Here is a 23,188-nt window from a genome sequence, read left to right on the forward strand (position 1 = left end):
TCATACCTTTTATAGCCTCTTGATGTCAGCTGTTTTATGGTTTTAAAACGGCAATATGGACAGTTTATTGAACAGTAGATGAGGTTTAGATTTAATTATATTAACAAAATCGACTTTCTTACTGTATTTCTAAAGGCCTGTACGGTGGCATATAAAGCTGAGACTATTCGGAACGGCTTTGCAGTAACTGGATTAATGTTATTTGATTTAAATCGAGTTTATCAATAGCTTACTATCTAATTAAGGACTTCTATACCCCCTCTAAGTTGATCAAGCAATACACAATCATCTTGCTTATAAATACCTTAAAATCCATGTCAATTTAAGCGTCAATTAAGCACAATAAAAAAGCAGATAAGCCGGCGTATAAGGAGTCCCTCTGAAGTTATTAATGAGGCAATTAATCGCATGTTAAAAGCTTATGAGATAAGTATTAATGAGCTTTAGATTGTACGAAAGAAAGTTCATGATCTATGAGCTGTATATGAGAAAGAGAAGCAAAAATGTAGACGATCTAGAAAGTAGATATTCCATGAGCAAGGAATCACCAGAGAAGAAGCTCAGGCGTTTATATAGGGTCAGATTGAGGCATCTTAAACTGTTATTACTGCTCTGGTCGAGCTAGAGCTTCTAGTCTCTTAACCGTCTGTATGATGTCAATTTCGCTGCAGCGGTTGTGGTATTGCAGGATATAGAATAACTGGATGTCCTAATCGTACTGGTAATTAATTTTTTATATATAATTAATATTTTGGGTATAAAATTGAGATTTGAAATTTATATAGATTGCATTTTCGGGCGGAAGTGGCGGCTCGCTTGCAGTGGCGGCTCGCTTACCGATTACGTTATTCGTTTTATGAGCTAACGTAATCCACCACCGAACGGATCACACCCCCGAGCGGATCACTCATCTCCGAACGCGTCAATTTCATTATTTTGATCTCATTCAACGCGCCACTATGCCTCCAATTCGCACAGAAAATCAAAGAAAATCAATTGAACAAGAAGGCAGGTTATTACTTGCAATTTCTGATTTTCAGAATTAAAAAATCTCGTCTATTCGTCAAGCAGCATGTATTTATAATGTGCCATACACAACTCTCTCGCGCCGCCTCCATGGCATCTCAATGAGGGCCCAAAAACGTGCAAATTGCCATAAGCTTTTAGAATTTGAAGAGGAATCAATTATAAAATGGATTCTTGATCTTGATAAACGTGGTTTACCTCCTTGGCCTGCTCTAGTTTGAGATATGACTAATTATCTATGTTCTTAATGGAATAAACCAGCAGTTGGTATAAACTGGGTTTATAAACTTGTTAAATGTTATCCAGATTAGCTTAGATCTTGATTTTCTCGAAGATATAACTACGAACGTGCTAAATGTGAAGATTAGAAGATAATTGGAGATTATTTTGAGAGCGTACAAGAGGCTATTTTATAATATAGAATCTTACTGGAAGATATCTACAACTTTGATGAGACTGGCTTTGCTATGGGGCTCTGTGCAACTGTAAAGGTTATTACTGGAAGTGATTGATATAACCGTCTAAAGCTTTTACAACCTGGTAATCGAGAATGGGTGACTTTAATTGAGGTGGTCAATTCTATTGGATGGGCTTTACCTTCATATGTGATCTTTAAAGCGATAAAATACTCCTAAGAAGCCTGGTTTGAATTGCTTCCCAGTGATTAGAGGATTAATATTAGCGATAATGGATGGACAACTGACAAGATTGGTATGGATTGGCTTCAAAATCACTTCATTCCTTATACAAATGGCTGGGTAATAGGAAGATATCGAATGCTTATTCTTGATGGCCATGGAAGCCATTTGACTGCAGAATTTGACCGAATTTGTATTGAGAATAATATTATTTTTATCTGTATGCCTCTTTATTCCTCTTATCTCTTATAGCCTCTTGATATCAGCTGTTTTACGGTTATAAAGCGGAAATATGGATAGCTTGTTGAGCAGCGGATGAGGCTTAGATTTAATTATATTGACAAAATTGACTTTCTTACTATATTTCTAGAGGCTTGTTTAATGGCATATAAAGCCGAGACTATTTAGAATGGCTTTGTAGTAATTAGATTGGTGTTATTTAATCTAGATTAAGTTTATTAACAGCTTACTGTCTAGTTTAAAACTTCTATACCCTCTCCAAGTCGATCAAGCAATTCACAATTATCTTGCTTGCAAACACCTCAAAATCTACGTCAATTTAAACGTTAATTAACGACAATTAAGAGGCGTATAAGCCAGCGTATAGGAAGTCTATTAGATTCAGTTGATGAGGTGATTAATCGGATGTCTAAAGCATATGAGATGACTGCGAATAGCCTCATGCTTCTAGGGAAAGAAGTCCATGATTTACGGGCTGTACATGAGAAGGAGAAGTAAAAACGTAGACGATCTAGAAAGTAGATAGAGCATGGGTAAGGAATCACTAGAGAGGAAGCTTAGGCGCTTGTACGAAGTCAGATTGAGGTATCTCAATCTATAACCACTGCTCCGGGTGAGTCTGAGCTGCCGGCTTCGCAAACACTCGTACGCCGTCAATTTCGGTGTAGTGAGTGTAATATTCTCGGGCATAGAAGGCCTCAATGCCCTAATCGTACTGGTAATTAATTTTTTATATATAATTATTATTGTTAGTTAGAAATTGAGGTTTCAAATCAATGGAGTTGACGCGTTCGGAGATGAGTGATCCGCTCGGGGGTGTGATCCGTTCGGTGGTGGATTACGTTACATAATGACTGCTGCTATGTTATTTCAGGCGACTGGTTTTATAGATTTAGATATAGAATACACTTGGGCTATAGATTAGTCAGACTAGGATAGAGATTTGGAGGTACAGAGGGTATGAAAAAGTGAATATTATCTGATTATTGCGGTTTATAACTCCTTCCATACGTATCTTCACTATCCGGAGCAACTAAACATCTACTTTTGTCGACCGTACGGTTATCGGTGCACTACTCTCATCCCCGGACTTGGACTGTTCCGACTGTTCCTCTCCCTGTCCCTCTTGACTTTGACTGTCACCCAGAGAAGGATCCACTGGAAGCAACCCGATAATTCCTCTAGCGGTATCCCTCCTCTCCAAATACACAATGACGGCAATCAGCGGCAGCGTCAACGCACCCGTCACCAAACTCGCAATATATCCCTTCCTGAAATTCGGCGCATCCGTCACAGGATAAAAGATCAGCGGCCACCAGGTCACAAACGCAAAGTCAAAGGAGTTCATAAAACCCGTGGTGATGGCACGCAGCTGTAGATCGTGGCCCGTGACGTCCGCCATCCACGAGTACCACACAGCCTGCGGAGCGAAAGTAGTGCCCAGCAGGTAAAAGGCAAAGAAATAGCCGGCGTCGGTGGGCGGGTCAGCCACGAGAATTGCGCTGCCGATGATGAATGTGAAACCGATGGCGACGGATACCTGCCAGCGAGACTGCAGCTTGTCGGAGATGACGGCGTAGGTGATTGTGCCCAGAATCGCGGTGGCGTAGATGGCCGTTGGGTAGTTGTTTTGCTGCACGGTGGTATAGCCGCGCGAGGCCATCCAGAGAGCCATGACATTGTTTTGCAGTGATTGAACGCAGAGCGAGTACACTGTAGACTAGTTAGCAAAGGTAAACAACTGAAAAAAATGACCCTTGCAACTTACGCATGAAAATAAACGGGAGCAAGTAAAATTGCCAGCTTAGGAAAATACGCTTGAACACCGACAAGTCCCACGATTGCTGGCGTGTAGCACCGAGACGAGTTGCAGCATGTTCCTTTTGCTCTTTGGTGAGATACCATGCTGCTCTATGGGCAGGGAGGTCAGGAATGAACACCCATCCTAGATGAAGTTAATTTTGCTACTCCAAGAGTATGTATCGGAAAGATGAACTCACCAAAAAATGCAACAGGCAGAGTCATCACAGACACAATAATAAAAATCCATTTCCACGCTGGAAGACCGCCGTTGCCAGCCAGTGTCTGCAGCAGTCCAGCCTGGATCCATCCACCAGCCATCGTTCCCAGATGGCCAAAGATGCAAAACACCGCTGTTCGCGTGCCCAGCTCGGATTTTTTGTACCAGGAGCCGAGAATAAACTGAGCCCCAACGCTGTTCTTACAGTTAGCACTGCTGGCCGCTTTTTGTTTATCTGACATAGTGCTACCACTTACTATGCAATGGCAGAAAACCCTCCCTCAATCGCATTCAACACAATGACCTGCCAAGCATGCGTCATTTTAAATGTGACCAGCGTCAATATGCTCCAGGTAACATTTGCTGCGACAAAGACGTATTTGGGCCTGACCACCGTCAAGATACTGGTCCCGGGCATCTGGAACACGGCATACACAACCAGATAGGCAGTGTTCATGTAATTGTAATCCTTGCCCTGGAAATTCAGCGCCTCCTTCATTCCACTGATATAAGCAGAGGAATAACTGGCGCGAGTGACGCCGAACAGGAACCATATCAGGGAAAAGTACGGCAGCAGGGTCAAGTCCAATTTCGCGAGCAGAGCGCGATCGTTGGGTTCAGAGCCCCAGACCCAGGTGGCCAGTTTGGAGCGGAGAGTTGCCATGTTGATGTTTTGACAGTTGAGAGTATATTCCTCGCTTCTGTTTTTTGAGGTTCGATCGACGACAACTCTTGGCTAATGCAACGGCACGAAACTTTACGCCATGCGACTTTCAACCACGATGCTCAGTCGACTCTCGTGCTCTTTATATGAAAACTAAAAAACTTTAAAAGACACGAAAAAAGACAGAAAAGACGAAAAAACCGTTGTTTGACTCGGTAGATTAAAAGTCAACATGGCGAAAGCGACCAGCGGGATGGCGAGATGGAGGGTAAGGCCGCCAGTCCCAACAGGGAAAAGACGTGCGATAGTGTTCTTGCGCTGCCAATCGGCTGCGCCTGGAACACCGTTTGTTATCGCGGCAATTTCATGTTCTTTTTTTCTTTTCCTTTTCCTTTTTTCCCGTATTGCCGTAGTAGTGTGTGTACGGAGTACTTGACAAGCAGGTCAAGGTTAAGCGGCCCCGCAGCAAGATCACGCGGCAATTTGTCATGCCCACCAGACTTCATTCTTCAACACTACATTATTATTGACTTGTTGAATTAATATCAAAAAGAATCGATATTTCCCAGCTGTAGTTAGAATGTCGGACAACGACCCCCAGCTCCGCTTTGAGAGCTTGTCCATTCATGCTGGGTAGATCCACCGTCTGTTCGTCTACAACAATAGTCCGTACTGACGCCGGTGACAGGAAGAATGTGCACAATGTCCACACAGGATCCGGAGCAGTGGCGACTCCAATCTATGCATCTACTGTATTTTTATCACTTAGTCCTGCTATGCTTTTGCAGCCACTCATCGTCGTGTAGTCGTTCACCTTCAACAACAGCCAACATGGCGCCGATATCTTTGCGGGGCGCTCAGAGGACTTTGCTTATAGCCGGCTAGGCAATGTATTAACCATACTGCGATATTAGCAAAAACATGCTAATCCTGCAACTAGCCTGGACTGGGAGTATTCGAACAACGTATAGCAGCCCTGGAAGGCGGTGCCGCGGCACTCCCTGCCTCGTGAGTGATGCCATATATCATGTCCTCGGCCAGGAATCCTTGCTAATAAAGACCAGCTCGGGAGAAGCAGCTCGCTGGATGGCCATTGCCGGTGTCGTCATGACCGGCGAGAACATTGTAGCAGCTGCCAACATATCCGAAGACGCATACACCCATTTCAAGTATCGCTTTCCGCAGCACGGAATTTCGATCAAGTTTGTTGATATTACCGATTCTAATGCAATCCGGGCCGCCATTGATGACAAGACCCGCGCGGTGTATGCCGAAAGCATCAGCAGCTTTGGTCTAGAAATTACAGATATTGAAGCTGTAGCATCTGTTGCCCATGAATCGGGTGTGCCTCTTATTGTGTTAGTACACCACCATACCGATCTTGCTTATCGAGTTAACTAGATCCCAGTGACAACACGGCTGGAGCCGCCGGTTATTTGATTCGCCCAATCGAGCACGGCGCCGATATTGTCGTCCACTCAGCCTCGGAATGGATAACTGGATCTGGAACAGGAGTATCCGGAGTCGTCATCGACAGCGGCAAGTTCCCCTGGAAGGATCACTCTGAAAGATTCCCTCATCTTACTACTCCGTCTCCTGGATACCATGGAATGAACTTTGTCGAACAGTTTGGCAACATTGCATACATTCTATACATCCGAATGTCGATTTTGCGCGATGTTGGTCCTTGTTTGAGCCCGTTCGCGGCGTCTTCGGCTTTATCTGGACTCGCAAGCTTATCGCCTAGGATGGACCGTCATCATTCCAATACCTTGGCACTGGCGAACTGGTTAAAGGAAAATGACAAAATTGGAGAAGTCGTCTTGCCCGGTCTGACCGGTAAACGGACCTCTAATCTCTCGACGAAATACCTCCGCCAGAAAGACGCATATGGTGCCGTTTTAGATTTCACACCAAAAACAGGGGGAATTGAAACTGCCAGAGCGATTGTCTCGAATTTGAAAATTATCGGCCTTTCTGATGGGTTAGTTCCGTTTTCCCGTTTGTAATGGTTTGTGCTTTTGCTAACCAAGTTCTATAGGCTAGGAACGCCCCAGTGAGTACAATTTTGTCTGGGTTTAATTACGTACTGACGAGAAATCTAGGACACTAGCGCATGTTGTGGATTCAGACCTCGTCAGACCAGGAGTTTCAAACACAGATCAGGGAGCTATTCGTGTGTCCGTGGGACTCGAGCATTCGGTGAGTACTCCGCGTTATATTAGAGTAGGACTAATTTGCATTCTTAAGGACGATATAATTGGGGACTTTAAACAAGCGTTAAAGTTTCTATAGCAGGGGATGCGTATCACGCGAATATAAAAAATAGCCAGAACTATAAATGCATTGATTGATGGTTATCATTAAAACACGCAAGGCAATTAGCATAGAAACAAACAAAATGGTATTATAGTAGAGAGCCTTTTCAGCCGGCAAGAATGGCTGTTTAACCCCTCAAGAGCTTCCAACCTTGACAATCTTGCCCGTCTCAACCTCGTATACATATCCCGTAATCGGCACGTCCAACACAAGTGGACTATCCTTGATAATTTGAATATCATCAATGACGCTTTGCTTGAGGTCGTTGAACGGCAGAAACGCGATATGGTCTGCATTTTGTTTCAAATCGCTCTTGATTTTGTCACGGATGGATTCATCCGAGAAGGTGAGCATGCCGCAGTCAGTCTGATTATATGGTCAGTAAATTTGACAATGGTGAAAAATGAAAATAAAATAAAATTGGCATACATGGTGAATAATGACGATTTCACGAGTTCCTAGCAGTTGCTGCGAAATAACAATGCTGCGGAGGGCATCGGTGACGCGACCACCAGCGTTGCGAATAACATGGGCATCGCCTTCTTCGAGACCAAGGGCCCTGGCAGTGTCTAATTGACTGTGGGTTAGTCGCAATAGTAAATAGTATGAAATCCGGTCACCTCGACGTACCCAAGCGAGCATCCATGCAAGCTACAACCGCCACCTTTCTGTTCATCGAGTCAGTACTCCGTGACTTGATCATTTTGCGAGATTCAATTACCGAGCTGGAGGAAGAGCTAGACTGCCTTTGGTAAAACCGCCGGCGTAGTTGGCGTTGGCTGCTTCAAACTCTTGTGCTACAGACATGTTGCTGTATGTGTGGATTTGATTTCCAACAAGTTATCAACAAATTACTTAATTCGGTAATATTATTCGATAGGAAAAAAGAATAGTAAGCGAGGACCTTGTAGGAATCAAAGAAAACAACCATCAAGGGGGCGTGTTCACAGGCTATTATAAAGAGTTCATGACAACCCCCGCTTCTTCGACTTCCCCCTCATAGACCATTGATTGCATCATCTGCATGTCTAACCACTGTAGGACTACATATGATGGTTTGGACGCCACGTCAATAGAAAACCGGCGTAGTGGTAGCATCCCGACTGCTCATGGCGTGCTTTTGTGTCTTCCCGAGTTTCATTGGGCCATGCAGAGTTTATCACGCCGATCGGGCGATATTTTGCGATGAACTATAGTAAATACAGGTATAAAATGTGGCTTTTCATGCGCAAGTGTGTAAATTTCTTGGAACATGTAAACTGTGTTAAAAACCAGTTTAGGGTCAACTTTGGTCAAAGGTTCAATCAGCACTCGTAGCCCTCCAGTCTTCCACGACAACGATTGAAGTTATTGTTTGTTATCTTTCAAAAATTTATAGGACATAGTTGGTCTTAGTCAGTTGGTCTTAGGCCCGGTAGTACATAACTATATGTGACTTAACTTATTATTGTTTCATTGTACTACGTACCATCAAACATACCTTCACTTCCGGACTATGGATAACTATGTAACTGCGTTTACGGCACATTCATGATAAAGCCTTGCAATAATGCAGATTGGGGAGTAAATGACCCCTTGAAAAAATTCCTCTTTTCATTACAAAAATAATAGAGTTGGAAATTACCCGTGGCCGTATGTGTTGCCAATTCATGTCGCTTGCATTACTGAGATGGAATTATAGGGCTTGCCCACTTGGTCGGAATATTCCACCTCAGTAAATCCTTAAGTAATCTATTTCTCATGTTCAGAAACCCAGTCATTAACAATCTTCTTGAAATCCGGGTTGTACAGCCAGCGAAGGTCAAAATCCCCTCTGACAACACCACTATCCACACCAACAACATTGTCGCTAGATGGCATCCGCCGGATATCAATCTGTTTGTTCAGCTCTAGGATCTTATCGACACGATCCTGGCGATATGTCTGCCAGAAGCTCAGTGCATCCCGCAGGCTGCTGACCCGGTTTGCTTGGCCCAAAAGCAGGGCAAGGATATAGACATCTTCAAAGGCCTGGTTGATACCTTGCCCAGCAGACGGTGGGATAGCGTGAGCTGCGTCACCAAGGATAATTACCTGGCGTGTTTTCCGAGGCCCATTTCTCAAGCTTGGGAACAACGAAGAAAGGCCATTTGTTAACCTTATTAGGGTCTATGTACGAAACAGCATTTTGAACAAAATCAGGGAAATGGCCCGTGTCTGATTGGAGAAACTCAATGGCTCCCTGTTTGTCGGCCACAAATTCACGATCCCAACCGGGTTGATCCGGTGCAGCAACACGTTGCTGTTTACCAATCAATACTTCAGACCCGTCAACCTGCTGGGGAGCGATACCAAATGCGCCCTGGGAAGAGGTGATTGTGACAGGGATGTGGTAGTTAGGTGGCAATTTCAACTGCTCCCTTGAGACTGTGGCAGTGATGCCAGCCATCCCGATGAACTTAGTCTCCAGATCGGGGTAGAGGTACCGACGAACGGTAGAGTGAATGCCATCGGCACCAACTAAAATTGTGGTCGACTCAGTTGTGCCATCGGCAAAGGCAAAAGTCACGCCATTCTCGGGGGTATCTTTGACAACGTGCGAAAACCTCTTCCCGTACTGGACGGGGACATTTTTGGCCTTCAATGCGGCGACTAGTTCGTCGATGAGAACGTATCTGTAGATACGGAGCCCATCATATCCGTATGCGTCGTTACCTCCGAATGCATATGTTTCAGTGAGGTTTCTGTCCAGGTCTCGGTATTCCAGGGTAGTGAAGTTGTAGCCTTATGTTTTCACTGTGTCGTAAAGCCGAAGGTAGTCAAGAATCCGGAGCGCATTCGGAGACAACATAACGGCACCTCCAATGTTCAAAGGAGCTGGCCGAGATTCGTAAATTTTAGCATATTTTACAGCTAGCTAATATTGGAGTAGTTATGATAGGATAGATTTTCATTTCAACTTAAAAAAAACTTGCTAATGGAATACTTTCTTTGGACTTAGATACACGCCCATCTTCCTCTGCCTGAACAGTTTCGCCTGTGCGTACGTACTAGATGTTCTTCCATCGCGGCCTGGTTAATCGGCCTTTGCGGCTCATCAAGCTTGAGAGGCGGCGGGCATTGGGTCTGTGGATCGATTTTGGTTCTTTGTTCGTGGAGAACAGTGCCATTGCAGTGTGATTTTTTGTTGCGCATGCTTGACGTTGGGAGGATAGAGGCGCTTAATCTAGCATTAATATTGAAAATCGAAATCTGAACTTTACGCGCTTCATTGTTTCTTTGTCATAGGTGTGCATTTCGCATTGAGCGTGAGACCAGATGGTTGTTGCCCTTTCTCTGGAGTCCTTGTAGCATTCTTTGATGGGCTTTTTTGGTGACATTTTCTGTTCGTCCTCAGATGACGGTTTCGAAACTAAGAACTGGAGGATTTGATCGTCGCAGGGATGAAAGTCATAGTTTCTGGATAGTCATGAATGACATATATCACCATCAGGTAATACTTTCTACTTCATCTGCCAAACGCGACTTTCCAGCTCCGCTGCTTTGTATATAAAGCACGGTTTTCGTCGTTATGTGGTGATCTTGGGGCTGGAGTGTCACTGAATTTCCGACATCATTCCATCTGTTTGAGAGTACAGTGCCGGAAAACATAATAGTTGCCCGACGTGGTACCGCATACGCTGCCTTGTGGATCGAGCCATCCTCTCTTTTCACGGTATGACATTCGTCCAACACTAGTCGTTTGATTGGCGTGTCTGTTAAATTCCAACTCCGAGAGCACCCTGTCGAAAGAGTAGGCCGTGGTGTCGTCCTACACAATGGTGTTCCATCTGTATGTCGAAGTTGAACATGGGAGGGTGGACATTGGCCAGAAAGTAGTAGAATCCCACTTCCCAGTATAAAGGGCATGAGCGTCTTAAATTCTATCCGTTCTGGGGTTCGAACTTCTTTTGTGAGAATATGAGATGAAGGTGGGTTTTGACAAAGAATTTGAAGAGGAGAGCGGCTGATAATAACCTGTTGACCGCTGCACCAAAAGATCATTGGTCCCTTAGGCAGGTCTATCTCTTTCTTATATCCAATTCAGTACCTGGAGTAGTAACAATATTTTCAATAACAGACCTTGCAATATAGAAAATAGGGGATCTTCGTGGCTGTTCTATCGCGTAGCGTACTATAAATGAGGCATACGGATTCTGTTCTTCATCCTTGGTCTATTGCACTAGGGGCTTGCTGATTATACCGAGGAATTTCACTCAATCTTAGTCCTAAGTACGCTATTCCTCACACGTAGACAACCTCTAGAAAATATTAATTGAGGCGGGCTCCATTCTAGCACCGTGACGCCAAACAAGACACACAAAAGCGGCACAACTGTACCATCTTGGTGTTGATAAAACACACTGACAAAACAACAAACTGACAATATCTATAAATTGGCCAAATTAATTATATAAAGTATATAAATTTTAAGGGCTGGATTGATGCCAAGCTTGCTTAATTGTCTTTATTCGTCTCTACTTTATCAACCAAGGTAGCAATAGTTTTATGTGCATGAGTAAACGGACCCGCTTTATTAGGCACCGTCTTAGTTCCTGAAAATTTTATAAAAATTTGCTGGATTTAAGTCAACTCTTTGAGATTTTCAATGTCTATTTTTAGTACTTTACTGTGTTTTTTTTATATCATTGAGCTATACTTTGATAACAACTCACTCTGCTTGCGCTTCAAGCATCTGAAAATTGATAACCTCTAACCACTAACAACGTCAAAGCTGGTTTGAGTATCTTTGAGCCTTTTTCTATACATTTTATTATCTATCGAGCTTTTTTTATCTTGTTAAAGCCGTTAATTATAACTCCTCTAAAGTATTTCGAGTCGATTCAAATGCTATTCTGTATGTTATTTGAATGCTTTTGAGTTCTTTTCTATATATTTTCTTAGCAATAAAGTTATTTTTTCTTTTTATCTCATTGGAACTGATTTCCAAGCTGACCCGCGAACTTGATTGTAATCCTTCTGAGCTACTTTCCATACAAGTTCTTAGCGAATTAGCGCCCCCCCCCCCCCGCATTTCTATCTTACTTGAAAAGTTAATGACCCCCAACCGCTAGATGATATCAAATCTTATCTAATACTCTTTAAAAATATCCTCGAGCATTTTACTATGCAATTCCTTAGCAATTAATCTATTTTTCCTTTCCATCCCATTAAAATCGATTTCTGAGCTGATCTACGAACTCAATTGTAATTTTCTAAGCCAATTTCTATACAATTTCTTAGCTATTCAGCTATCCGCTGTCTCTATCTAATTCTGAGCTGTTTTAGAACCAATTCGTCTGTAAATTCCAAAGTTTAGGAACATACCCGCATATGGTTTATTAGGATTATAGCTATTATTTGTTTACGCACTAATGACAGTATTTTTTTTTGTCAAAGTAGCATCTATTAGGCAACCATAGGCTGTATAGAGTATATATAGATTCTACTAGCCATTGCTAGCCATGGCTGCCAGTATGTCTGTATTTCCTACCATAAGGCTTCTAGTTTCAGATATCATCATCTTCTCATACAATCCACTTTACAAATGTGATTATACCAAGAAGCCCAGGCCTTTCAGGCTTAACACACACACATCTTCCCGGTTTACGATTCATTGCATACTTCATCCGAAAATAACAGAAAATGACCAATCGTTCTTCTTAGATAATCATCACAACAAAGTCATTTTAATCGTCAATAATTTTACAAGTGCATCATTATTTTCCTTTCAAATGACGGTTTTGATCCTTCTAACACTTGTGTGGTTTGTGCTTGCTAAGGACGGAAATTTTAGAAGTCGGTGGGCAGCATCTTCAGACATGCATTTATCGGGATTTCTAGAAGAAGCTACACGCGAATGACATCTTTTGTATTCGATTTTTATAATTTATTATTATTAAAATGTTTAGCCTGGTCGTTGTTCAGTAACATCCAAGGAGATATAATTCCTAGACTGAGAAATGGCGTATAATACATGTAAAGCTACTGATCAACAGACATGTTGCCCTCAAAAGTAAATGGAAGTAGGGATAGAAATTCAGAATCGAGCATATACTCAAACTGCAACATGTCATCTCCAATTTCTGAAGGGAAATGAAAGGTTTGGTTATCGTCATTCACGACATTCTCAGAGGAGCCTAATAGATCATTATGTTAACAGGGCCTGTCTTGAAGAAATATAATGACTGAATATGTACTCACCTAGAGCGCCAGTCTGTGCATCTACTGCCCCATCGCCTTGCCCGCCAAAAGTTTCCCTCCAGCTCCACAAAAAGTCATGTAACAGACTGCCGGACAAGCGAGTCTTGAGTTTCAAGCTTGGCTCCTCACTCGATCGATCTATCCGAGCTTGCGCACTCCATAGTTGTGTCATAATTTTCGACATCCGGCCCGGAAGATCATTGTCTTCCATGGATGTTCGCCTCATCAATTGAGTTGCCGTGTAAAATGAATGTTTTCCTGTTTCGAAATCAAGATACTGGGCGTAACTAGAATATCCGATTTTGAGGATAAACGACGCAGCCAGAGCGAGGCTGCGAAACATGACGAAGTGTCCATACTCCAAGGTACCATGTGTTGTGTCTAGATCTCGCATTTTGGCAATCAGCGTCGTCGCTGTGTTGAAAGCTCGCAAAAGAGCTCTTCGGCGAACATCAGATCCACTAGACTCGAGGAGAAAGAAAACATATAGATGGAGACGACTTCCATCAAGCATGATGCTAGTCTCCGCTGTTCGTGACAATTGTCAGCCAGAAATACAAAGAGCAGGGTGTGGATGCGCTTACGTGTGAGCTTGTCCGAAATTGCCGCGCTCATATCTATAAAATCCTGCTCCAGAAGTGCTAAGAGAGACAGGTTCTCTCCAGACGACTTCCCATTTGCCGGAAATTTCGCAGACCCGGCCATTACGCTACACACGCGTGCTACAAATCTAGACATGACAAGTTGCACCCTTAATCGCTCTGGAACGAGTCCGGGTGTTCTATTATCACAGATTCGGTCAATCATATGGTCGGAAGAGACCAATGGCAGGCCGTCGGTAAATACGACGCTACAGTCATCCCTTAGCCAATAAACCCATAAAACGAACTAGACCTTGAAGGGCCAAAGAAGAGTATACTTCTGGATAGCAATAAAGCAGGCAGCCCAAGTCTTCAATGACTCTGTAGTCTCCTCTTGGCTTAGTCTTCTATTTGTTCGAGAGAAGTCTCGAATTGCATCAGGTCTATGCAAGCCAAGTCGCATAGCCATTGTTTGGGCCGTTGTAACCAGTATAACGGTGTTGTCGGTTGAGAGAGATGATGTAGGAAAAGGCCACATACACACTAAAACGATTGCTTGCACTAGCTCCCATGTATGAGGTGGATTGGAAATACATTCCCATAGTAGCCTCTTCACGGAAGGAATTAAGCGGACCTCCAATCCAGGATCATTAGGACTCCGACGGGAAGAAACATAAATAATCACCCAAAAAAGGAGAGGAGATCTGCTATAATAGTCTTCGGGTGAGAGTTTTGGGTTGAGAAATGGGATGTATGGGTGATATCTCCCAAAAAATCTGGTAATATTAGTAAATCGCCGGAGTCTCCAGCTCCTTCATTCAGTACATACAGGTGAAAGCATTGGTCGATCTGAGATCCATCAAGCGTTACGGCGTCTATTGATCTTGAACTAGCAGAACTTAATGTTTGGATTGGGGTTTCCGACTTCTCGGCAAATGAAATAGCTGGTATGGCTGGTGGAAGCTCGTTGGTCATCGCTGATATCTGTGGGCTTAATACGCTAGTGCCCTGAGACCCTGAGAAATCATTTACAGGCAGATCAGTTCCTTCGAACAGCCGGGAATTGGCATATGGATCCGGTGCCGTCGCCATAGACGAGCGGAGATTCTGTATTTCCTGCTCAAGTTCTTCGAGCTTCCTGGAACAAGATTAGCGACTGAGTCGCTGTGATTGGAGAAAAGGGGCATGTTCAAAGATCACTCAAAGGCCAGCTCACTCATGCTTATTAACTCTTTTAAACTCGGTGTCTACCGTACATTCTCGCTTCAGCCGATGGCATCTCCGGCAAGGGACATCTCCCGCGGCGGATAATTCACAACGCATCTAGATACATGTTAGTTAAGGCTGGTTATCCTGCATCTATCAATTAAATATAACAGACCTTTGCCTGTCGACAACTTCTACAAGCAATACGACGACCATTGTGACCGGCGACGTCCGAGGTCGCCACCCTCTGACGCGGACGCGGCGGCATCGCTTCTAGCAATAGGTTCCAACCGAAGAGTGTAGGAGCGAGCAGCCCAGTTCACCGACGCCCTACGTCAGCCGGATTCCATTTGGATGTTGACGCTCTCGCAAATTGCCAAGGACTCATGCAGGTGTGTACTCAATGGCGAGGTCTTTTTTATCAGCTCTTTGATCAGTCGCTGAATTACCTCCGAGAAAGTGGATCCACCTTTTCAATTATGATTGGCGCTTTCATGTCTGCTCACGTGCACAATGAGCCGATCAATGCTGACATAACCACCACACATCTTCATAAACTGTCCAATCAGCGTTCGAACATTTCTACACAAAGGTATATGGTTTCTTTTGCGACAGCCCAGAGAATGTACTTTTTGATATATCCTGATTCTCAAGTTAGTAAAAGTTATAGCCATGGTCTTAGACCTTAATTATGATATATTTTTTATTGGTTTAACAAATATCATGTATTAATTGATTAGTCAATTCATGGTACGGAATATGGAAAAATAATGTATTGATGGTTACATGTAGTTTATGCCAAACTACATCAAGCAATTAGGTATTCAACTCTGCATGTACTACTGTCTTCAATGTTGATTAACCAAATACAACATTGGATTGTTTAAACCCTCCACGATAGTTTGAAAAACATCAATTGAGGAACATTGAACATTGGAACATTTGGACGATCATTACTTAGCATCTAATGAACAACTGCGCTTAACGGTCGGTTGTGTAAACCTTCGTTGTCATTACATTATGATTTTAATAGAAGTAATAATACTTAAAGAGTACTTGAGATAGGCTTCTGGAGGTGTCTCTTATAGAAATTATCGTATTCAATATTCCCGTTTAGAAATATGTCGTTATTATAAACATAGGCATTACCTATAAATTCATCATGAATGCATATAGCGATGCGAGAGCAATCAGTCAAATGACCAGCCACCCGTGTAGTTCGTAAAAAAGTTATCCGGATCATATCTCTTTTTAATTCCTTGTAGTTTGGGGTATGTTGAAAATGTCGAGAGAGGGTTTTGATCATAATTGGCGTCGTTTATAAAGAGAGGTAACCCTTCGGCATTGGTCGTATTCTTCACCATGTCACGGAACTTTGCTTGTGCTTCATCATAATCCGTTTGAGACAAGCCAGAAACAGTCGATATCAAATAGTTCACCCAGTACCATGGTCCGTCGGGCATCTGCATCGCATTCCCTCCTTGAGCTTTACTGGCATCCGTCAAACTCTTTGGAATAGGTTGGAAATCAATTGAACTAAGAACATAGCTGCCTTTGTTACTTTCAGCCCAGTTTTGCCAATTGGATAGTGCCGTTTGGAAGGTATCATCGTCGATTCGATGAACACCAACTCGAAAGATGTTGTCCCCGCGAGATAGTTCTGTAGACATCGGGATGGGCATATTGACCACATCTGGGTATGTTTTGATTCCTAGTGTATTGACAAGATGAGGGATATTGGTGAAGTTCTGGAATGCATCTCCGGCATCTGGACCGTCATAGACAAGGAACATAATAACGGCTCGATCTAAATCCAGGCCGAAACTTGGTGTGGGAAGCATTTCGTATGTGCCAATAATACTCGCTTTCGGGTCTTCGTTATATTGAATAAAATTTTGAATCGCATCGGAAACCGCGGTAGTTTGGTTAAACAGATAGATAACGTTACCGGCATAGAACTCGCCAATGGGACGGCTTTGCACGGTGTACTTGGTGACCACACCATAAGCATTACCACCACCACCACGCATAGCAAAGAAAAGGTCGATGTTGGTCGTGTTAGATGCTGTTACGATGTCGCCGTTTGGCAAGACTACCTCAAGCTCTCGGAAGCCATCACATGCCATCCCATACTGAGGTGAGAGAAAGCTCAGCCCTCCTCCGAGAGCGAGACCAGTTCCCACACCGGCCAATCTTGCTCCCACCACAGTGCGGTTGAATCTCGCGTAATAGTCATACAAATCCCCAAACACGCTGCCTGGTTCATAGGTAGCCAATGTCGTGTCTTCGTTGTACAACATACTGGTCATACTACCCAAGTCAATCAAGACTCCCGCATCGACTGATGAAAAGAATGTGTTAGGGTTGTGCCCTCCAGCTTTAATAGCGAACCGGCTGCCAGCTGCCCGAATCCCTTGCAGTGCGACGGAAACGTCCTGGGAAGAGGTAGGGTAGACAACACATGACGGGGCATAACTGCTTTGTACAGCATTCCAGTAGCCCTTCTGGCTCCCAAGATATTGTAGACTAAGTTCGTTGCTGTCTACCTTAGAACTAGTCAAGAAATCTGTGAGGTTCGCACAAGCCGCAGGGCCTGCTGCCAGTCCTGAAACCCCCAATGGAGCTGCCGCTAGGAAAACGAACAATAAACCAGAAAAAATCATGACCGCGACTAAGTCCCAATTTGAAAATTGGTTTTCCCTGTAGAGGGAAGAAGTTGTATGTAGATATAATCGAATGAACAAAGGGGACACCAGGTGTCAGATGCCAACGGATTTTCAACGTTAGAAAGGAGTCACGATATGCCGAGGTTTGGTGTGAATATCAGAACTGAATTATAGATGAGCATTAATAATTCCACTAAATAGTATTTGGCAGGAATTCTTCGACAACAATTGGACAGCTAAGTAGCTCTTAAAAGAATTTATTATTACTAGTAATAACATGCTACAGTCCAATTGTCAAATAACCTGCAACAACACTAATAAATAGTTTGATTACAACAGGACCCATTTACCAAGGAACTTTTAGCGGAGTACACGTTTCTTCGTGAACGTGAATAGCAGATGAATATTAGAATGGGTTGATCAGTGGAGAGTCATTACCAACCGTACTAAATGTAACAATGACTAGCGTCGTCGACTGTTTTAAGGCTTAGCTGTATTGATTGATTCATATTATGAAATGAACAGAGTTAAGAGCAGGGCAACACTAGTAACACTTGCAATACAACTTTGAAGTTGATATCCAGATAAATTCCACTCTGGAAGTACGTATGTACTGTTGAGTTGACATCTGGAGGGTTCCTCACCGGCACGACATCTGGATATGTCAGTTGGTTGGAATGTTAGCTTGGCGTTCTCCAACCGTACGACTCGCCGAGTTAAGCAACCAACTATTCGTCGGATTAACGGTCTAGCATTGATTTAAATGTATAATGCTGCACTCAATAATGTTATACACAAATAATGTTGAAAGGTTCTTAGCTTGATGTCTGCACCCCAGATGGTGGAGAAGGATCGGCAATGGGCAAATCTCGGATACCTTAAATTGGCAATGAGATGCCGCTCAGCCGTAAAGAAACGTCTTCGACTGGTCAGTTCTACTAGCTGTACATGCGTGTTAACCGTTTATAGCACTGTATACGGATACGCACCGCGTCGACCGTCACAAGCCCCTCGGCTGGTACTCCAGAGTCCATGCTCCTAGGAGTCCGAATTCGGCTACCTTGGATACCGAGTCAGGAGAGACACTTCCCCACCTGCAAAATTATTTTTTCCGACTGATTCGCCTTTAATCATTTACGCCTCGAGCTCGCTCAGCAGCATTAAAACTTGAAAAAACCGGCTGGGTTAGTTCCCCCTTCAAATTCTAGCTTCCGAAAGGAGGGGCAGGCATCGGATCATGCCCTAAGATAGGGTACTCTCGTGGGGTTGATCTTACAATGTTAATCTTAGATAATTAGAGAATAACACACGAGTATACGGAGTAGATATTTTCATAATGTTTTTGTGTCCTTTTATAATTAGTGCACACAACAGAATAGAGCATACGCATTACTATCACTACCATTGTAGCTCGGTATGTGGACCGGCTGGGGGTTCTGGTCGATTGACCCCTGGAAGATTCTTTGGCGTTGTCATCGCCTCAAACAATTTGTTTCCAAACTTGTTGAAAGCAGAGGCAATTCCGCCATGCTCAAAAAGCTCATGCTCCATCTGACTCAGTTCAAACCCTATTTTCTTTCCACTGATTTCAATAACTTTAGCATGCAGATCAATCGATATCTGGGCTCCATCAACGGCGGCCTCGTAGAAGGATTCGTCCGATACAGTGATACCCAGGAGTCCTAGATTAGGCATGTTGCGCTGGAAAATGAAAGCGAATGACCTGGCAATAACACATTGAACTCCACATCCTTATTCATAGCATAGCTTGGTTAGTTTGTTTCCTATACCAAATATCTTTGAATTTTAGCAATTAGGTGCCAACGTACCTAGCAGTGCCATGACAGCTTGCTCACGCGATGAACCACACCCAAAGGCTGTTCCGGCTACAACAATGTTGAATCCATCCTTGACTCGTTGACGGAAATCTGGGAGTGTATATTCGAGACAATGCTGCCCAATCTCTTCATTTGCGGTTGACCTTACGAGAAACTCTGCCGGTGCAAGCTTCACTAATATGTTAGCAAGCTGTTCTATATTGGCCTCCAAAATTAGACGTGTAGACATACTGCATCTGTATCTATATAGTCTCCTAGCCGATTGACTTTGCCCGACAAAGTTTCTTCGCCAACACCGAGACTATTAATTTTGGTTGGCTCTGCTGCAGCAACATTTTCTGTTTTCTGTTTCTGGGAAATGTTTGATTCAATTGTCGCATGTACATGCGGCTCGACATATTTCAACTCATTTTCAGAGTTTCCAGCCTCCAAGAACTTGGAAACTCCTCTCAGGGAGTCCCACCTATCTAGGTCAATAGAAGCCAGCAGTTCATGTGGATCCTTCAGTCTCATCTCAAAGGAGGAAGCAGCCACAGTAGCCGCGGATCCGAGGCTTCCAAACGATCCTATTTGCAAAGTCAGTAGAATTTTATTTTTGAGGTTAGATAGATCGAACCTTTGCCCATACGGTTCTCGAAATTTCGGTTTTGTGACGATATCCAAACTTCGCCTGGCTTTGCCTGATCGGCTGACATACCAACACAGTAGCTGCATCCGGGTACGCCAATCTCAAATCCGGCTTGTTCATAGATATCGGCCAGCCCAAGCTCACGCAGTCGGCGTAGAATAGGCAAAGAGCCGGGAACAACCTTTCTGTGACCAGACTTCACTGGTTGTAGGCCTCTTTTGAGGCCTTCTTCTAGCACCATTGCAGCAAGTATTAAATCTTCTTCGGCAGTGGTACAAGCACCAATAAAACATCCATCCAATTCCATCCCCTCACACTCAGGAACCGGCACGACATCATCTGGCTTTGGATATTTGGCAATAAATGAATGCACGTTGCCGAGGTCGATCACGCATGTTTCAGTATACTGGGCGTCTTCATCTGGTTGGAAATAGACACTAGATGTCTTATGGCGTGGAAGTCGACGTTTTTGTATAAAGCTCTCGGTTATTTTATCTGGCACAAACACACCAGTAATACCTCCGAGTTCCTATCATCATATAAGTTTCCCAACTTAGATATTGAGTAAAGAACTTACTGTGGTCATATTGGCAATTGCAAAGCGGCCATCTGAGGTAAGGTATTTGAGTCCTGGGCCGGTATACTCAACAATCCTTTCTGATGCCACTGTGTTCCTTTTCAGTTGCTGCAGGATATACAATATGACATCCTTGCCGCCAATACCGGGTTTCGGCTGTCCAACCAGTCGAACGTTGACAGACTCCGGCACTTTGAACCACGTCTCTCCAGTGACCAGAGGCATAGTCACATCCGCCGCACCAAGTCCAATGGATAGACAGCCTACGGCACCGGAAGAGCAAGTGTGTGAGTCGGAACCGATGATTAGCATGCCTGGCTGCGCTCGTTCGCGATAGAACTCGGTATGAAGAATAGTATACTAGGTGTGGTTTAGCTCTGTTTTTTTCAAAATATTAAATGAGAGTACACGAACGTTCATTCCCTGGTAATCTGTCATTTTGAATACCTTCTTGGCTCTCTCACTTGCATCGATGAGGGCTTTCACCTGAGGCATTTTAGTGATCCGCGGGTCTACGACGTGGTCACCCGCGAGCCAGAAGCGATCGTTGCGGAAGATTCCTGGTTGTCCTAGTCTGTCGTATGTTTTCTCCATGCCCTAAGAGTAACATCTGTGTCAGCTCTATTCATCTTTTACATATAATAAGAAAAGCAAACCTTCCACGAAGCTTCCGACGCGATCACCCAGTCAACATCAACTCGTATCAAATCCCCCGGGGATAAAAATCCGGTCTGGTTGACGTCATGCAGCGCAAAAATCTTCTCGCTCAGTGTCATTCCTCGACGACCTTCTGGGCGGGTGGACAGTAGTGCTGGGCGAAATTTGGTCCTGTCGGCGGAATTGAGTGATTCCAACCAGGCCGAGGCGAGAAACACAATCTCGGAGTCGTGATCAGGAGTAAGATTTTTTGATTTATCGTTCAAGCCCAGACCGCCCAGGTCAGTTGGCTGTTCACAGATGACTAAGACGTCATTCACTGCGTTTGCCTCGCGCTGGTGGCCGTCGGTTTGAAGGATCTCGCCGAGGTTCTTTAATTGTGAAAGGATATGGGTTGATTCCGAAATAGTCTTTACTGTGAACTTGTTTAATTTCCTTCCGAACTTGAACTTTTGAGTGATTAAATTAGCTTACAGTGTGCCTCATCTAGAAGTATATTTCTCGTCTCCTCAAGGAGCTGGATGATTTGGACAAGACTGGATTCTTTGGATTCTGCCATGGTTGTTTTCTGGACTAATTCAATTCATTGAAAAGGTATTTTAAAATACTTCGACAGTTGCCCCTGGCAAGTGAAGCAACTTGCAGTGATGGTATTATACCTTGCTACGTCGGTCCTTCGCCGGGCCGTTTCCGCTCCGTTTCCGGCCCGATTTAATAGCCAGCATCAATATATCAATACAAAATATCGTTATCTTTAATCTGGAGGTTTCAAAATTGTCATTTAATTTCTTTTAAATAATTCTGAAACTTAATATAAAGAAGAACGGAATATAAGTATGGCTCCTGCCGTTGCCAGACTCCGCGAACTTCTTGCAGACCAGAATAAAATCATCGTGTGCCCCGGTGTCTTCGATGGCCTCACAGCTAGAATCGCCTTGAATGAAGGTTTCGATGCTTTGTATATGGTATGTTGAACGGTGATATACCATTTAGAAACTGTCTGATTGGATTTACAGACCGGTGCAGGAACAGCAGCATCCAAACTTGGCCAGCCGGACTTGGGTATTCTCACCCTGAATGAAATGCGCGAAAATGCACAAATGATTGCTGGTCTGGATCCAAAAGTTCCACTTATTGCCGATGCGGATACAGGGTTTGGTGGTAAGATAAATACTCCAGTCCCGTACCCACGAGACACCCTATGCCATAATCATACTCACGTATAACAGGCTCCATTATGGTCAATCGTACAGTTACTGAATATATCCGCGGAGGCGTGGCTGCTCTTCACTTGGAAGACCAAGTTACTAACAAGCGCTGTGGACATCTGCGTAATAAGCAGCTCGTTGAGGAAGAAGAGTTTCTCGCACGAATTCGCGCTGCAGTCAACGCACGCCAGAAATCAGGTGGCGATATCGTCCTAATTGCGCGTACAGATGCCTTGGAAACTCTTGGATATGAAGAAGCTGTCTCTAGATTGAAACATGCAATTGACCTAGGTGCCGATGTCGCCTTTCTAGAAGGCGTCACGTCAAAGGAACAAGCGCGACAGGCTTGCCAGGACTTAAGTCCGACACCTGTTCTTTTCAACGCAGTGCCCGGAGGCGTATCGCCAGACTTGTCAGTCAAGGAGGCTCAGGAACTGGGGTTTAGACTCATAATATTCCCTGGTCTGGCTCTTTCGAGTGTGCATACTGCAGTCTCTGCGGCTGTGAAGAAGCTGAAGGCGGACGGGGCTCCTCCGGCGTCCGAGGGTAGCCCGAGGGACCTTTTTAATGTTGTAGGGTTGAAAGAAGCGCTGATGTTGGATGTTGCGGCTGGCGGAAAAACGTTTCAAAAAGGTGTTTAGGTTATTTGTGCTTTTAGCAAGAGACAGTAGTTGACAGTTATGGTACCGGTATAGTAA

General features: G+C 43.9%; 8 protein-coding genes across 8 annotated transcripts; 2 read left to right on the forward strand and 6 right to left on the reverse strand.

Annotated features, from left to right (window-relative positions):
- Nucleotides 1–2,937: 2,937 nt before the first annotated feature.
- On the reverse strand, nucleotides 2,938–4,588 carry TRUGW13939_07554 (uncharacterized protein; the record flags this gene model as incomplete). Its single annotated transcript, XM_035490693.1, has 4 exons — nucleotides 2,938–3,617; nucleotides 3,673–3,849; nucleotides 3,905–4,119; nucleotides 4,182–4,588. The coding sequence occupies 4 exons, from the start codon at nucleotides 4,586–4,588 to the stop codon at nucleotides 2,938–2,940; spliced, it is 1,479 nt and encodes a 492-aa protein (XP_035346586.1).
- A 580-nt stretch (nucleotides 4,589–5,168) lies between these two features.
- TRUGW13939_07555 (uncharacterized protein) lies at nucleotides 5,169–6,883 on the forward strand (the record flags this gene model as incomplete). Its single annotated transcript, XM_035490694.1, has 9 exons — nucleotides 5,169–5,221; nucleotides 5,277–5,340; nucleotides 5,395–5,478; nucleotides 5,529–5,596; nucleotides 5,653–5,946; nucleotides 5,997–6,572; nucleotides 6,630–6,644; nucleotides 6,694–6,790; nucleotides 6,839–6,883. The coding sequence occupies 9 exons, from the start codon at nucleotides 5,169–5,171 to the stop codon at nucleotides 6,881–6,883; spliced, it is 1,296 nt and encodes a 431-aa protein (XP_035346587.1).
- A 159-nt stretch (nucleotides 6,884–7,042) lies between these two features.
- Nucleotides 7,043–7,714, reverse strand: TRUGW13939_07556 (uncharacterized protein; the record flags this gene model as incomplete). Its single annotated transcript, XM_035490695.1, has 4 exons — nucleotides 7,043–7,273; nucleotides 7,337–7,476; nucleotides 7,538–7,575; nucleotides 7,629–7,714. 4 exons carry the CDS (start codon nucleotides 7,712–7,714, stop codon nucleotides 7,043–7,045), a joined length of 495 nt encoding a protein of 164 aa, XP_035346588.1.
- Nucleotides 7,715–8,638: 924 nt separating this feature from the next.
- On the reverse strand, nucleotides 8,639–10,081 carry TRUGW13939_07557 (uncharacterized protein; the record flags this gene model as incomplete). The annotated part of the gene is made up of 3 exons (XM_035490696.1): nucleotides 8,639–8,958; nucleotides 8,981–9,670; nucleotides 9,934–10,081. The coding sequence occupies 3 exons, from the start codon at nucleotides 10,079–10,081 to the stop codon at nucleotides 8,639–8,641; spliced, it is 1,158 nt and encodes a 385-aa protein (XP_035346589.1).
- A 2,829-nt stretch (nucleotides 10,082–12,910) lies between these two features.
- TRUGW13939_07558 (uncharacterized protein) lies at nucleotides 12,911–15,132 on the reverse strand (the record flags this gene model as incomplete). The annotated part of the gene is made up of 6 exons (XM_035490697.1): nucleotides 12,911–13,065; nucleotides 13,130–13,657; nucleotides 13,714–13,979; nucleotides 14,049–14,486; nucleotides 14,540–14,848; nucleotides 15,092–15,132. The coding sequence occupies 6 exons, from the start codon at nucleotides 15,130–15,132 to the stop codon at nucleotides 12,911–12,913; spliced, it is 1,737 nt and encodes a 578-aa protein (XP_035346590.1).
- Nucleotides 15,133–16,106: 974 nt separating this feature from the next.
- Nucleotides 16,107–17,579, reverse strand: TRUGW13939_07559 (uncharacterized protein; the record flags this gene model as incomplete). The annotated part of the gene is made up of 1 exon (XM_035490698.1): nucleotides 16,107–17,579. The coding sequence occupies one exon, from the start codon at nucleotides 17,577–17,579 to the stop codon at nucleotides 16,107–16,109; it is 1,473 nt and encodes a 490-aa protein (XP_035346591.1).
- Nucleotides 17,580–18,980: 1,401 nt separating this feature from the next.
- Nucleotides 18,981–21,841, reverse strand: TRUGW13939_07560 (uncharacterized protein; the record flags this gene model as incomplete). Its single annotated transcript, XM_035490699.1, has 8 exons — nucleotides 18,981–19,333; nucleotides 19,412–19,589; nucleotides 19,652–19,986; nucleotides 20,037–20,577; nucleotides 20,626–20,985; nucleotides 21,040–21,222; nucleotides 21,282–21,697; nucleotides 21,757–21,841. 8 exons carry the CDS (start codon nucleotides 21,839–21,841, stop codon nucleotides 18,981–18,983), a joined length of 2,451 nt encoding a protein of 816 aa, XP_035346592.1.
- A 277-nt stretch (nucleotides 21,842–22,118) lies between these two features.
- On the forward strand, nucleotides 22,119–23,131 carry TRUGW13939_07561 (uncharacterized protein; the record flags this gene model as incomplete). Its single annotated transcript, XM_035490700.1, has 3 exons — nucleotides 22,119–22,247; nucleotides 22,299–22,443; nucleotides 22,512–23,131. The coding sequence occupies 3 exons, from the start codon at nucleotides 22,119–22,121 to the stop codon at nucleotides 23,129–23,131; spliced, it is 894 nt and encodes a 297-aa protein (XP_035346593.1).
- Between the last annotated feature and the right edge of the window lie 57 nt (nucleotides 23,132–23,188).

This window comes from Talaromyces rugulosus, chromosome IV (genome assembly GCF_013368755.1).
Source record: "Talaromyces rugulosus chromosome IV, complete sequence".
Classification (NCBI taxonomy): Eukaryota; Fungi; Ascomycota; class Eurotiomycetes; order Eurotiales; family Trichocomaceae; genus Talaromyces; species Talaromyces rugulosus.